Source organism: Coturnix japonica, chromosome 5 (genome assembly GCF_054131305.1).
Source record: "Coturnix japonica strain WE chromosome 5, WE-NBRP24, whole genome shotgun sequence".
Taxonomy (NCBI): domain Eukaryota; kingdom Metazoa; phylum Chordata; class Aves; order Galliformes; family Phasianidae; genus Coturnix; species Coturnix japonica.
Window position 1 is genome coordinate 4,694,467 of NC_140667.1, and position 12,231 is coordinate 4,706,697.

At 37.8% G+C, this 12,231-nt stretch overlaps 1 protein-coding gene across 6 annotated transcripts in view; it reads left to right on the plus strand.

Moving 5' to 3' along the window:
• The window catches only part of ANO3 (anoctamin 3), a 137,044-nt gene that overhangs the window by 92,986 nt on the left and 31,827 nt on the right, over nucleotides 1–12,231 (plus strand). For all 6 annotated transcript variants that reach the window (XM_085549883.1, XM_085549884.1, XM_032444968.2 and 3 more), the window contains 5 exons: nucleotides 2,004–2,135; nucleotides 3,480–3,586; nucleotides 4,950–5,005; nucleotides 7,028–7,149; nucleotides 8,005–8,139. In XM_085549883.1, the coding sequence (XP_085406009.1) occupies nucleotides 2,004–2,135; nucleotides 3,480–3,586; nucleotides 4,950–5,005; nucleotides 7,028–7,149; nucleotides 8,005–8,139 (552 nt within the window). The remainder of the gene's footprint in view (nucleotides 1–2,003; nucleotides 2,136–3,479; nucleotides 3,587–4,949; nucleotides 5,006–7,027; nucleotides 7,150–8,004; nucleotides 8,140–12,231) is intronic.

A 12,231-nucleotide genomic window follows, 5' to 3' on the forward strand; every position in this document is an offset into this window, starting at 1 on the left:
TCTGTGAAAGATTAATAGAAGCATGCCTAAAACAGTGAAGGTGAGTGTAACTCTTACTGATATAGACTGTGTTTCTCCTGCGTGATACCTACATTTTATCTCTCCCTCTTTATTTATTTGCATAAATTTATGGTCTTACATGTGTTAAATTGATCTTGTATCTACCCTTACCCCTTGCTAAAGGGTAACAGAAGAGAAATGAAAACTATGATTTAGTTGCTTCAAGATGTGTCACCCCAGTGAAATGTTAAAATAATTTTGTACTTGTAAAGCTAGAAAACTGAAAACGAATTTGTTCAGCAGCTGAGCTGCAGTACGTTACTTCTCAGCAAGACTTGTAGAACCTCTTGTAATTTGTCAGAATGTGGGAGGCAAACACAGAAGAAATTGCTGGGAACGGATTGATGTCAAAATATCCTAAGTGAGCAGTTGCTCAGTTTTGGTGTCTCATTCCATTTTAACTGTGGATTCAGAAAATCCTACTAGCTGTTTCATAAGGAGAAATAATTGCTCCTTGAAGTCAGTGTGGTTAAAGAGTGAAAAAGTGACAGTAGATCACTGCTGTACACATAACACGGCAATATGGAGGTGGTGTGTATCAAGCTGCCTTAACTCCCTGAAACTCCAGTCACAGTAGATGGCCTCATCATGTTAGATTAGTTCTCTGTGCACCAAATTCACTTATATGGTGCTTCTTTGCACTGGCATCTTCAGAGTAGGTATAATCTGCAGGGATTTTTGGATTTAGTTTTCCAAAAAGAATAACAGGTCATGTTATTCATGTGGAAATTTCTTACAAATATTCTATATAACCTTGTGCTGGAAGAGCTTCCACTGGAACTATTCAGATAATCATCTTGCATAATAAGATATTGTCTGAGCAAACAAGATACTAGAGGGACATGCCTGTGTGGGAATTGTTTTCTATTTCAGCTTTATGACCGCAGTTCATGTGATGATGTTTCTCATAATGCTTGGTATCAAGAGCATCCCTCAATTGCAGTGCCAATTAAATACCTGGTGTGCAACAACACCTTGGTAAATACATAGCAAGAAGCTATTGAGAATTTTAATTGTAAATGTACAGTGATGATCCCACAGTTGGCTTAGTTTTCTCTCTGATGTGGTGTTAGATATGGGTAGACCTTGAACTGTTTTTGTGGATTAGAAGGGTGACATTTCCACAACGGTGTCTTGGCTGCCTGAGCACAATTTCCTGTGTGTTCATTTTAATTAGGAAAAGGAGAAGGGTGTTTCTGCTTAACGAAGGCAATTCCATATTTATCTCCAACAAAAATCATGTACTTACATAATTACAATTTTTGTGGCTCTCTTTCTTTATATGTCATGCGCACGTTGTCATTGACTAAGGCCCACATCGCACTGAAAAATAGGATGGGGGAAATATTAACTAAAAATCCTTTATTTCTTTCTTTTTTCCAGTATCTCTCATGTGATTCTGGTATCATTCTGTAATGTGATCTACTCCTTAAATACCCACATTTTATTGCAGTTCAGGATAAGAAAAATGCAGACCAACAGGGTGTGTAAAATTAGAGGAATAAGAAGATAAATTTCAGCATTTGCTTGAAAATAAACTACTACACTGCAGTGTATTATTCAATTTATAATTGAATATCGTATCCACTGAATATGTATATTATTCAATAGACACTGACCTGTGATACTGTTTAGACAGAATACCAGTGGAAGAAAGCCTTTCATTTACCAGTATATGATCTAATCAGAAATAATAATAAAAATATGTTCTGTGCTAGAATTCTCTAGAAGTTACAATGGCAACTTCTAGAGAATTACAGGTAGTATGGCTTTTGCTTCATTTGTTATATCACTACACTGTTTCCGAAGGTAAAGTCGGGGAATTACCACTTTTCATTGCATTCATTTCATTTTCATGTTATGACGTTGGAGAATGTTCAATGATGGATATAGAAATAGCAAGTGGGTAAGAACGTGCCAATTGACATTTGTTATTGTCTTAGTTTGCAGAGGAATATGAGAGAGCTGAAAAGCTGGTTGCCCAGAAATCCAATGAAGCTTGATAAGGAGGCCCTACCAGATCTTGAGGAAACAGATTGCTACACAGCACCCTTTAGCCGTGCACGCATCCACCAGTAAGTGTTGGAACTGGCAACACAGTTCCACTGACCAGAAGGGTTTTCTACATCCTCTCTGCTTAGCAGGTCCCATGGAGGCAGCCATTAACAGATGGTCACTGGCAAAAACCCAGTACCACGTCTGGTATTTTCTATGGAATTTACTCTTAAATCACAAAATCTGCTGTTACTTGTTATCTGATATTTACAGCTACTACTACTACAGGCAAAAGGTTGACTGAAAAATGTCTGCCACCTTTTTGGTTTAGAAGTTGGTTTGTTTGTTTTTCCATTACATTACAGAATGCAAATACTTGTTCAAATTTGCTTACCTTGATTATATGATTTACTTAGGCAAAGCCTGAGACAGCTGTTGAAACTGAGAACACCTGGAAATGGGCTAAATACATTGTCAGCTGTCCATTTTTAAAATGCTGTTGTCTGTGCGAGAATAAACATATATATTCCAAAGCAAACCTGTACGTGATCACCATCAACATGCTCCTTTGAATTAGTTTAACTGTGTTATAGTTTTCTAAAGCAACAATACAATACGAGTATTGAAATTCTAGCTGTTTATTTTAAAGCTGTTTTGTGATGCTTATTTAGGAGAGGGAAGTTCATATGAAGGAAAAACTTAAGTTGGGATGAATAGGTTTTTATCTTCTCATTAAAGAAGCTATGTGCAGGCAGACTGACTTCACCCTAGAAAGGCAGAATAATTGCATTATTATCTCATGTTTGTTTAGTAATGAATTATGTTGCATCAGGTGAGCCACTTCTTTGTGGTGCAGTTTTCCAGCAGCTCAGAGGATGCGATGAACTGCAATAGTGTCACCTTTGGCACAGCTGAGAAGGGAAAAGCTCCTGCATGTCAGATTTCTGGCATTCAGAATCCCGAGCCATCTGGGAAAGGCTATTTGCGTTATTTGGCTCTATCTTAGGATTCTCTGAGGGAAGGAAGTTGTGGAGCTGCTCCTTAAGCGTCCAGTGCCTGGAGACAATAATAATTTCTCCCTGAATGGCAGTGGTAGTAGTCATGAATTTCAGAATGATCACTACTTCTGAAGAGTGTTTTTTCTTGTTGTCTTTTCAAATGCATATCCAGAATGAAAATTACCTGGGCAGTAGGACAGTTTGAGGAAAATATGTATATTTTACTCATTCTGTTTTCCCAACAATCTGTGCAAATGACAGTTTTGGGGAGTCTGAGTAGGTGCTTTAGGAATGTACAATTTTGTATCTATTCTATTCAAAGTGTGAAGCTACAATATATCACTGTAAGAGAGAACACATTGAGCAGCTACATTTCAGCACCTATTCACTGTTTTGGGTATTAAAAGACATCCATTATTTCAATAGTTTTACCATAAACAACAAGGACAGCTTCTTCAGCAACTCCACAAGAAGTAGAATTGTCCATCACATGCTGCAGAGAACCAAGTACGAAGATGGAAAATCCAAAATGGGTGAGAATGCTGTATTTTTTTCTTAGCCTGAAGCTATGAAAATTTTATATCTGTGCTTGCTTGAAAAACTGTTTAGTGGATTAAAACTTAATTTCGCTATCCCTTGAAATCTTTATTCAGCCAGTAAAACAGTTGGATGTACATTGCATACAATTGTTCTGTGGAATAACTATGTGAATATAGGGAATTGTTTTCACCTAAATACACATTTCTTAAATAAATTGGAGAGAGTATGATAGCTTCATGTGATCAAGAGCCACAAGAAAGATAACTTAGACCTCAGAAAGCTGACAAGAGTCTTCTAAGACTGCTACTACCCAGCAGTCCCAGTGCAGCAGAATTGATCAGAACTACACTTGAATTATCTCCATGCAGTTCAGAGACAACTGTCTTAAAGGCTAAATCCAGTTTTGGCCAACACTCTTATTACAGTGGTATATTTCAGAAAGTCCAGTTACTCATCTTCATTTGCAAATAAGAGAGTATATATGTATGATCTTCTGTTTTGTCTGTACGAATTAAGAATTTTACATAGATGTGTATGTCTAAAGATGATAGCAATTACAAAACATTGTTGCTTGAGTTTCTGGGAGAAAAGTAGTGGTAAGAAAATTATAGAAACTGAGGGATGGAGTCAAATGCTATTGACGGTGATGGTGACAGGTTTCATCTTGTATTTAGTGTAATTTCTTTGTTTGAATGGATAGATCAGAAATCTGTTATCAGAATTTACTTCTAAGGTCAACCTGGCTACACAGATATGCCCTCACAGGTACCGAATCTTTTTATCGTTAAGGTTATTAGGTTTTTTAGGTTATTAGGATTATTAGGTTATTAGGATCATACCCTTATTAAGGTTATTTATGCTTTATTTTTCATACTGCACTTTGGTAGTAGAATAAACCTGGTTTTAGGAGGACTCTAGGAGTTTATCCAGAATGCTCTAGCAGAACTCTGATCTGACACAAACTCCTTCAGCTGGTTCACATTTAAAAGTAACAGGATGTTCTCTCCATGCCTCTCACTGCCTGCACACCAGATTATCTGATCACCCGTAAGATCTGTATCCTGTGCTCTGATTAATACAAGAGTGTGACCATCTTCTCACACTTGATCTGGCACAGGCACCCAACCATGAAAGAAAAGTTGCAGATGCTGACCTTCAGAATGCTGTGGTTAGACAGAGCCAGAGAGCCTGGGGAATCCTAAGACCCTCCAGCTGGTGATTTTCCTGTTTATACCAGCATCCTGAGTACCTAATAGGAAGCTGCATTCTCCTTTTGTAACATGAAGATTCTCAGTTTTTAAAGCCAAATCTATGTTAAAAAATGACATTGGAACTGTCACATTTCTTTCTTTGTAGGTATTAATAGGTTACTAAACAATGGAACATATGAAGCAGCATTTCCACCACATGAGGTAACCTCATTAATTTTGTATTTGTATTTACATTTTGATTAAAACTTGCACTAATATTTTGAAGTAATAATGTTGTTAATAGCTCTTAAATTAACATTGAGGTTTTTTTCCTTAGCTGCCACCATTTACAAACCCTTCTTTTCCTAATGGGCTGTGCAGTAGATCAAACGTAGGGAAACTGCTTATTTATTTCCATTTTAGACCTTTTTTTCCTGGATAATTTGCGCTTGACAGTATCTTCTTCAGTAGATTAAAGCCTACTGAAGTCTGCAGAGATGTGAGATAAATGGAAAACTTGTCTTTATGTTTTGAAAGGAAAGAAGCAAACCACACATCGTAGGTCATCGTAAATGCCTATCGGTAGCACGGTAATTGCAGCTGTGAGCATTGTGGTTAATTGGGCTGAATGCTGTGACATTATCTTGTGTTTCAAAGGACCAAAGTCTGGCTCTAGACATTGCTGAGGGTGTTTTTTGATATTGTAGTAATGATTAAATACAGGCAATACAGAGAAGGAGTATTTTAGAGAAATAATTGAGTATCATTGTTAACACTTCAGTAGGGCATTACTGTAGGCAAAGGTTAGTCATACTACCAGATAAAGCTCTGTAGTTTTCTGTTGCTTCCAGATCCAAGCTCTCATAGCCATTTTGTGACATAACAAAGAAAAATATATGCAAGCGATGATTTGAGTTTCAGAGTCAGTTTAATGAAGTCATCTTTTTAAGCCACTCTTACCTTGATAGCAGCTTAACTGGTGCTAAGGATAGAGGTTAAACACCCCACTTTTTTCTTCCTTTATTTTTTTAATCACAGCAATAAACGAGAGTGAAAATTTGGTCCCAGTGGGATCACTGTGGGACTTGCTATGGATAAGCAGTGCAAAATGAAGCAGGAAAATAAAATATTTGACATGTACAGCACTGGGTAATGCTTTATACATTGCACTCATTCTTTCAGATGACTGAAAATCAGCCGGTGCTCTGTCCTTAGGGATTTCTAGTTGTTGCATGGACTGCTCTGTGCTGGCATTTTTTCTGTGCTTTGCTGATTTTAATGCAAAGCATAGTTTTTAAGTCATTCTTAAACCAGATAGCAGATTCCAACAAATAGTGCTATTTCAATTGTGAGCAATTCTCAAGGTATCAAATTACTTATTAAAAATTGTAATGACTAAAAATACTTGAGTCTATCAGGTTCAAGAGTGTCTCCCTTTTCTTCCCACAGTGTTATTTAACTGTGAGTTGTTTGATGAAACATTTATTTACCATAAGTTAGTGTTGCTCAATGAAAGGACATTCTTGGGGTGGGGAGGAAACCAATAAAGATATTGCGCCTTAAAATGGACATAAAATGACAAAGATAAGCAATTTGCTTTAGGATGAGTCTAGCAAATCTGTGTGTTGATGCTTCAGAGACTCCTGTGTAGACTTCAAAGTAATGCCACTTCTGTTGTTTCTGTCTTCTCAGCCTTGCTGTAGTATGCATTTCCTACAGTGTCCTATACTTTTTAATGGGAGTTAGATATTTCCGATGATATTATTTAGGACAGAAGACTCTAGCTGACCTACCAGAATTTTCTGTGTTTCTTTTATTTAGGAAAGGAAAAAACAGGTTCCATAAAGTATTTCATGAGAGTTTTTTGAATAGTTGGAATGAGTGAAGGCATCCAAATGAGCACAGAGTAATGAAATTGAAACATAGTTCCTGAAGCAATATAGAGCTGAGTAGTTCTTGATAGCCTTATTCTAGTATGATTTTGTCATTCAAGACTCCTTCAAGAAGCTGGTTGTTTGAGAAGTATATGTAACTGTTTCTCTTGCTGTGAGTTTACATACTAGCAGGTGACATTTCCTGGAGTTGTCCATAACAAATTGGCATCTCTTGATTAAAAGCAGTAAAATCTTCATTTAAAATTAGATTTAGATATAGAAGGGATGTATTCATTTCTCACAGTGTCTGGTAACATGTTTTCATTTCTTTGTATTTGGGGTTTTTTTTGTTGTTGTTGTTGTTTTTCAGGGAAGCCACAAAAGCAGACATCCCATCAAAACACACGGAGCTCAGAATCACAGACACCTCTTGTATGAGCGTTGGGCACGGTGGGGAATGTGGTACAAGTACCAACCTCTGGATTTAATCAGGTATTAGTACTTTTAAAAGTAGCTTGTTTCTGTGATACAGGGAGCCTGGAAACAATGCTCTATTCTGCTAAACTGTTAATTATTCTTACTCTTTCTGTAAAATTTATTACTATCAGGTAAGAGTTGGATTCTCTAAAGTGCTTCATTTGGGTGGTCACAAAAGTGCCAGGCCATTAATTGATTTAATTGATTTCATACTTTCCTCAACAAGACACTGGATTCCAATTGAATCATTTTTTCCTTTCTGACAGTTTTCACTCCTGATCTGACAGTCATAGTCATTCCACACATAATTGTTGCATTGAAGGCTGTGGAACTAAGCATGTGCTTATTTCTCGTTTCCTGTTCACTGCTCTCTCTTACAGCAACTGATATCTAAGCTTTGAAGATTTAAAGCTGAATCTTCAGCTTGTCTTTTCAGTCTCAGTATTTTCTTGGTTAATAGTTTGAAATACATCATATTATGTGACTGCTTGTCATAAATTAGAGTAGAATGCTTAAGTAATGCAAACCTACAGAGTTGCTTTCTAGAAGCTGTGTGTATATAAGTCTGTATTTTGTGCGTGAATAAAGTCTCCTTCATTTTACAGTGTTGAAATGGGTGTCTGTAAGTCACTGGGAGGAACTGAAACCTGCAGAATACTTCAATTGTACCCTTATAGAATACATGTCCTAATAAGTCTATGGTTAGCATGACTCCAGTTTTGTGCTAGCCTAAATTAAAACATGTTGGTGAACTGACAACAGTATTTACTATAAGCTTGTAATGGTGATTCCTTGTCAGTGTTGCTGCGCTGATTGTGAAGGCAGAGGTTACTGCAAGTTTTAATTTGAGAAAATGTCCTTTTCATGCAGGCGATATTTTGGTGAAAAAATTGGACTGTATTTTGCCTGGCTGGGATGGTACACTGGAATGCTGATTCCTGCTGCCCTGGTTGGACTCTTTGTTTTCCTTTATGGACTGTTTACGATGGATTCCAGCCAAGTAAGGTAAAATCCCAATTGAAAACATAGAACAGCCTGTTGAAAGCAAAGAACAGCCTGGCACAAGTTAGGTCATTTTACTTTTAAATGCTTTTCAGATATTGTAATAATAACCAAATTCAACACTGGATTCTTCAAGCAAGTGTATCCACTTTGTATATCTGTTTTGCATCAAGGTGGATGCAGAGCATTTACAGCAAGCACTCTTACCACTGCGTCTGCAATGATTTCCATCCCACCTGCAAGAAATGAAAGAAATGTAGCTTCTAATGTCATGTGCACTGCGATGGTTATCATTCCAGTCAAAGCTAATGGGTGAAAAATAGCAACATGTTCTTTAGTTTTTCTTCCATTTTACCTTTGGCTGTAGTTCAGTACAGTTGTACGTTTCAACTTGTATGTATATTTTTTCCCCTCCAAATCTTAGTGTCAAATTAGTTGATGTAAACTGTTCGAGGGCATTGCAACTGTGTGAAAGGCACCTCATTTCCAAGCTCCCCACTGTTGTGATTTTGCTCTGCGAGTGGTTTATGTCAGTTTAGAAATAGTGATGAGAGTGTTAGACTTGAGTGCTGACTATATTTTCAGGAACCTGTTTCAAGAGGAAATGCCATTATTACAGATTATCGTCTGTAATGAAGTTATTAGTGATCATACTGCTGCTGTTACAGTAATCATAGCTGCTGCTCCAACTAGTTTAGATGCTTAGGCAGTATGCACAGTAGAATCAGATTTCATGGGGGATGTTTCCTGGATTTGGAGCAGGAGTATTTGACAGCTCTGTGTGGAATTGTCTTTGTTTTCTCTCTCACAGTGAGTTATTACGCTCCGCAGTGCTGTAATTAAGGCATTCTATTTTACACAAAACTCCAGAGAGACTTTACAACTTCAGAATGCATTAAATAAAATGCAGTAAGCATACCAGCCAGGAAATTATGCTATCTTTCTTTGTATTAGGGTTGCTTTGAACAATAGATGTATGTGAAATGCACCAGATGTAGTGAAAAGCAAATAGAGGATCATCCTGTTCTTCTGCGTAAGTATTAGAAGAATCGGACTGGGATTCTTCACCTTTTCCATGGCACAGTTAAAGCAAGTGGGATCTTGTCACTATCTGTTGTTCTCAGGGTATAGCTTGATATTCCAGGCACTAGAAGAGAAGTCGTAACACTGACATTCCCCAAGAGGAAATGCAGAAAACAACTACAAAAAAACACAACAGAATGTCTCAGAGTTTAAATGAATTGATTATATACATCCAAACTTAGAGCTGTTATATGCTTGTGCAAGTGTTATTTGCTGCTTCTGCCTTGAATACGTCTCCAGTTGAGTACATCTATAGGAGAGACAGTTATTTGGTCGTAGAATTTTTGGGGTATGATTCTCAGATAGGCAGAGGTATGCCAGCCTTCCTGTTTTCCAATCTTGTTTTTGTTTTTGTTTGTTTGGTTTTTTTTCCTTGGCTGCTGTGGAGCAGCTGCACATGAAACAGGAAAGTTCATGGAGGTGGGTTGTCTCAGGTTCCACACTGGGAATCTTCAGTGTAATGTTGGGCTACACAGAGAGCTGAGTCCCACCAAGGCCTCTGGACTCTTTTCTAATAGCTAAAGCCTGAAATTTAGGTAATCTATTGTATAGGTTTAACATGTGTCGTGTGTTCTGTGCAGCCCCCAAACATTTGTAGTCTGGATGCGTTCATTCTGGGCAAGTCATCTTTGTTTTGTGGAGCGTGAATTTGTGCATTCACTTTGACTTGTCGTGACACAGTAGCGTCATCTTTGTGCATTGCTGTAAACAGATCAGTAAGGCGTGCAGTGAGATGTAGATTTAAGAGCAGAGCTTACCTAACTCAAGTTGGTTTACCTGATAAAATGCACATGGATCTTTTCTGTGTCACCTCTGTCATCTGCTCTGAGTGTTCCTACTTGAACAGGGGGACTGGACCTCATGACTTTCAGAGGTCCCTTCTAATTTTACTGGGCAGGTGCTTCTCCTTGCCTTACTGTCTTGCTTAACCTGGAATAGGACAGTGGGGGTTAGTCAGACAGTTGATTGCTATAGAGCAGATGGGAGCCATCCATCTGTAAGAAGGCAGATAGAGTATGCAACCTAAATGTTCTTATTGTCACTGTATTCTGAGACCACTACATTAGCACAGCAGTTGTAAAATATGCCATTTGATTTTGAGCTCTACAGACGTGGAATTATGCAAACACAATGTGCATCAGCCATCAGGAAGAGACAGAGCCAGGTATGTTACTCTGACCAAGTCTATGCATAGGAAACCCAGTTACAATTAGGAATTTAGGCTTAGTGCCAGGTATTATGACAGCATCCTCACAACCAGATTACCCCAGATCCAGTATTATATTTTCATGTGGAACTGAGAATCATCCTCTTAATGTCTGTAATTATGAAAGAGTAGATGTTAGTAGGTGTTGATTTACAGTATTATGAATTATATGGGGAAAAATAATGGCTTTCTTCTGTCCGCAAAACTTGAGCTTGCAACTGATGGAATTATTTCTGAAGCAGCATGCTTTTCAGTACTGTCCATTTGCCTCTCAGGATTATGAAGCTGGCTTTGAAGGTAGCTATCGTGAGCCTCCCTCTAGTGGCTACAGGTAGAAAAAGGCCATCTTTCTCTGCTGAAAGATTAAGTACATTACACGTGCTGCATTGCTACAGTATCAAAAGCTGATTGGGATGCCAGCCTGAGGTTTTGTGCATCAATAATCAGAGGCTCTCATCTCTGAATGGTCACAGCCAAAGACCTTCAGTCCTAAAATTGAGAGACGGTGTTTATTTCATCCTTGGCTGCCACAGGCAAGTTTGAAACTGAGCACATTTTCTCCCTTCTGGTGGCATTCATTTTTCTTTTACCAGGCAGGTACCCTTCTCACAATGCCTTTTGCCCCTTGTTACAGAGGATCCCTTGTTTCTTCTGATCTAATTTTAGGAAAGCTTTCAAATCAGATTGAATCACGCAGTGGTTGAGCGTGAAGAAAGGTGAAACAATAAAATGGGAAGACAAAACCCCCAACACACTGTGCCATATCAGGAACTATGCTATGCTGTTATAAGCATTTGTGTGTGTTTGCCCCATGTTTAGAAACATATTTTTCTCCACAGATGTGCGGTTTTATTGTAAGAGATTTGGGATGTTCTTTTTCTTGTATGAGGTTGCATTCAGGCTTGTTGGCAGTGCAGTCTCCCTGGGTGCCTTGGCTGTTATGTCAATCAATACTTCCAGGACTTGGCTGTTAAATGAATGCAATGAAGAGGGAAATTCTCAGAGTGAAAAACACCCAAACAACAGCAACAAGAGCTCCACAGTTGTTTCCAGAATATTTGGATTATATTTCAAAAGCTCAGACATGAAGGAATAAAAAAGCAGGAAGTGAGCCTGTATGTCTGGATTCATACACTTTTAAATATATTTTGATCCATTTACCCTTCCTGAGCTGAACTGGGAAGAGTGTGGTTGTTGTGAGAAGGGCTTTAATAGACCTTTACAAGTCCTTTCATTTGGGTTCTTTCTTTTAAGCACGTTTCATGGAGCATGCGTTGCTCATCTTTATCCTCAAGTAAGATATCAAGCTATTGCGTGTCATACAAACTAAATCTGATGGCTTTAAAGGTTGCTTTGGGCACCTTTATGTAGATCTTTAATTATCACTGTTATAATTTGGCCAGATATCAAGACAGCATAGCTATTACTGGCAACATAATCTGGTGAAATCCACATTATGCAAAACAAACCAAGGCTGTAACTCAAGGTATAGAATGCAGGACACTGAGCACTCATTTGGAAATAAACATAATCCTCCATATAGTATTAGAAGTGTAAATTCAGATTTTATGAGACAAAGAAGTGAAAGCACAATGTTAATTAATAATATATATAAATATATATGCATATGTATATGTGTATATATATATGCAAGAAGCATAGCATGATGCCCAAAGACATTATGTCAACTATAGGGCCCACAGTTTTAACATTACTGGCCTGAGATAAAGCTTTTAATGCCTTTTTATTTATTTTGAGTCAGTTTTGTGGTTAGGCATGCTGTTAACTAACAGAGACCACAAATG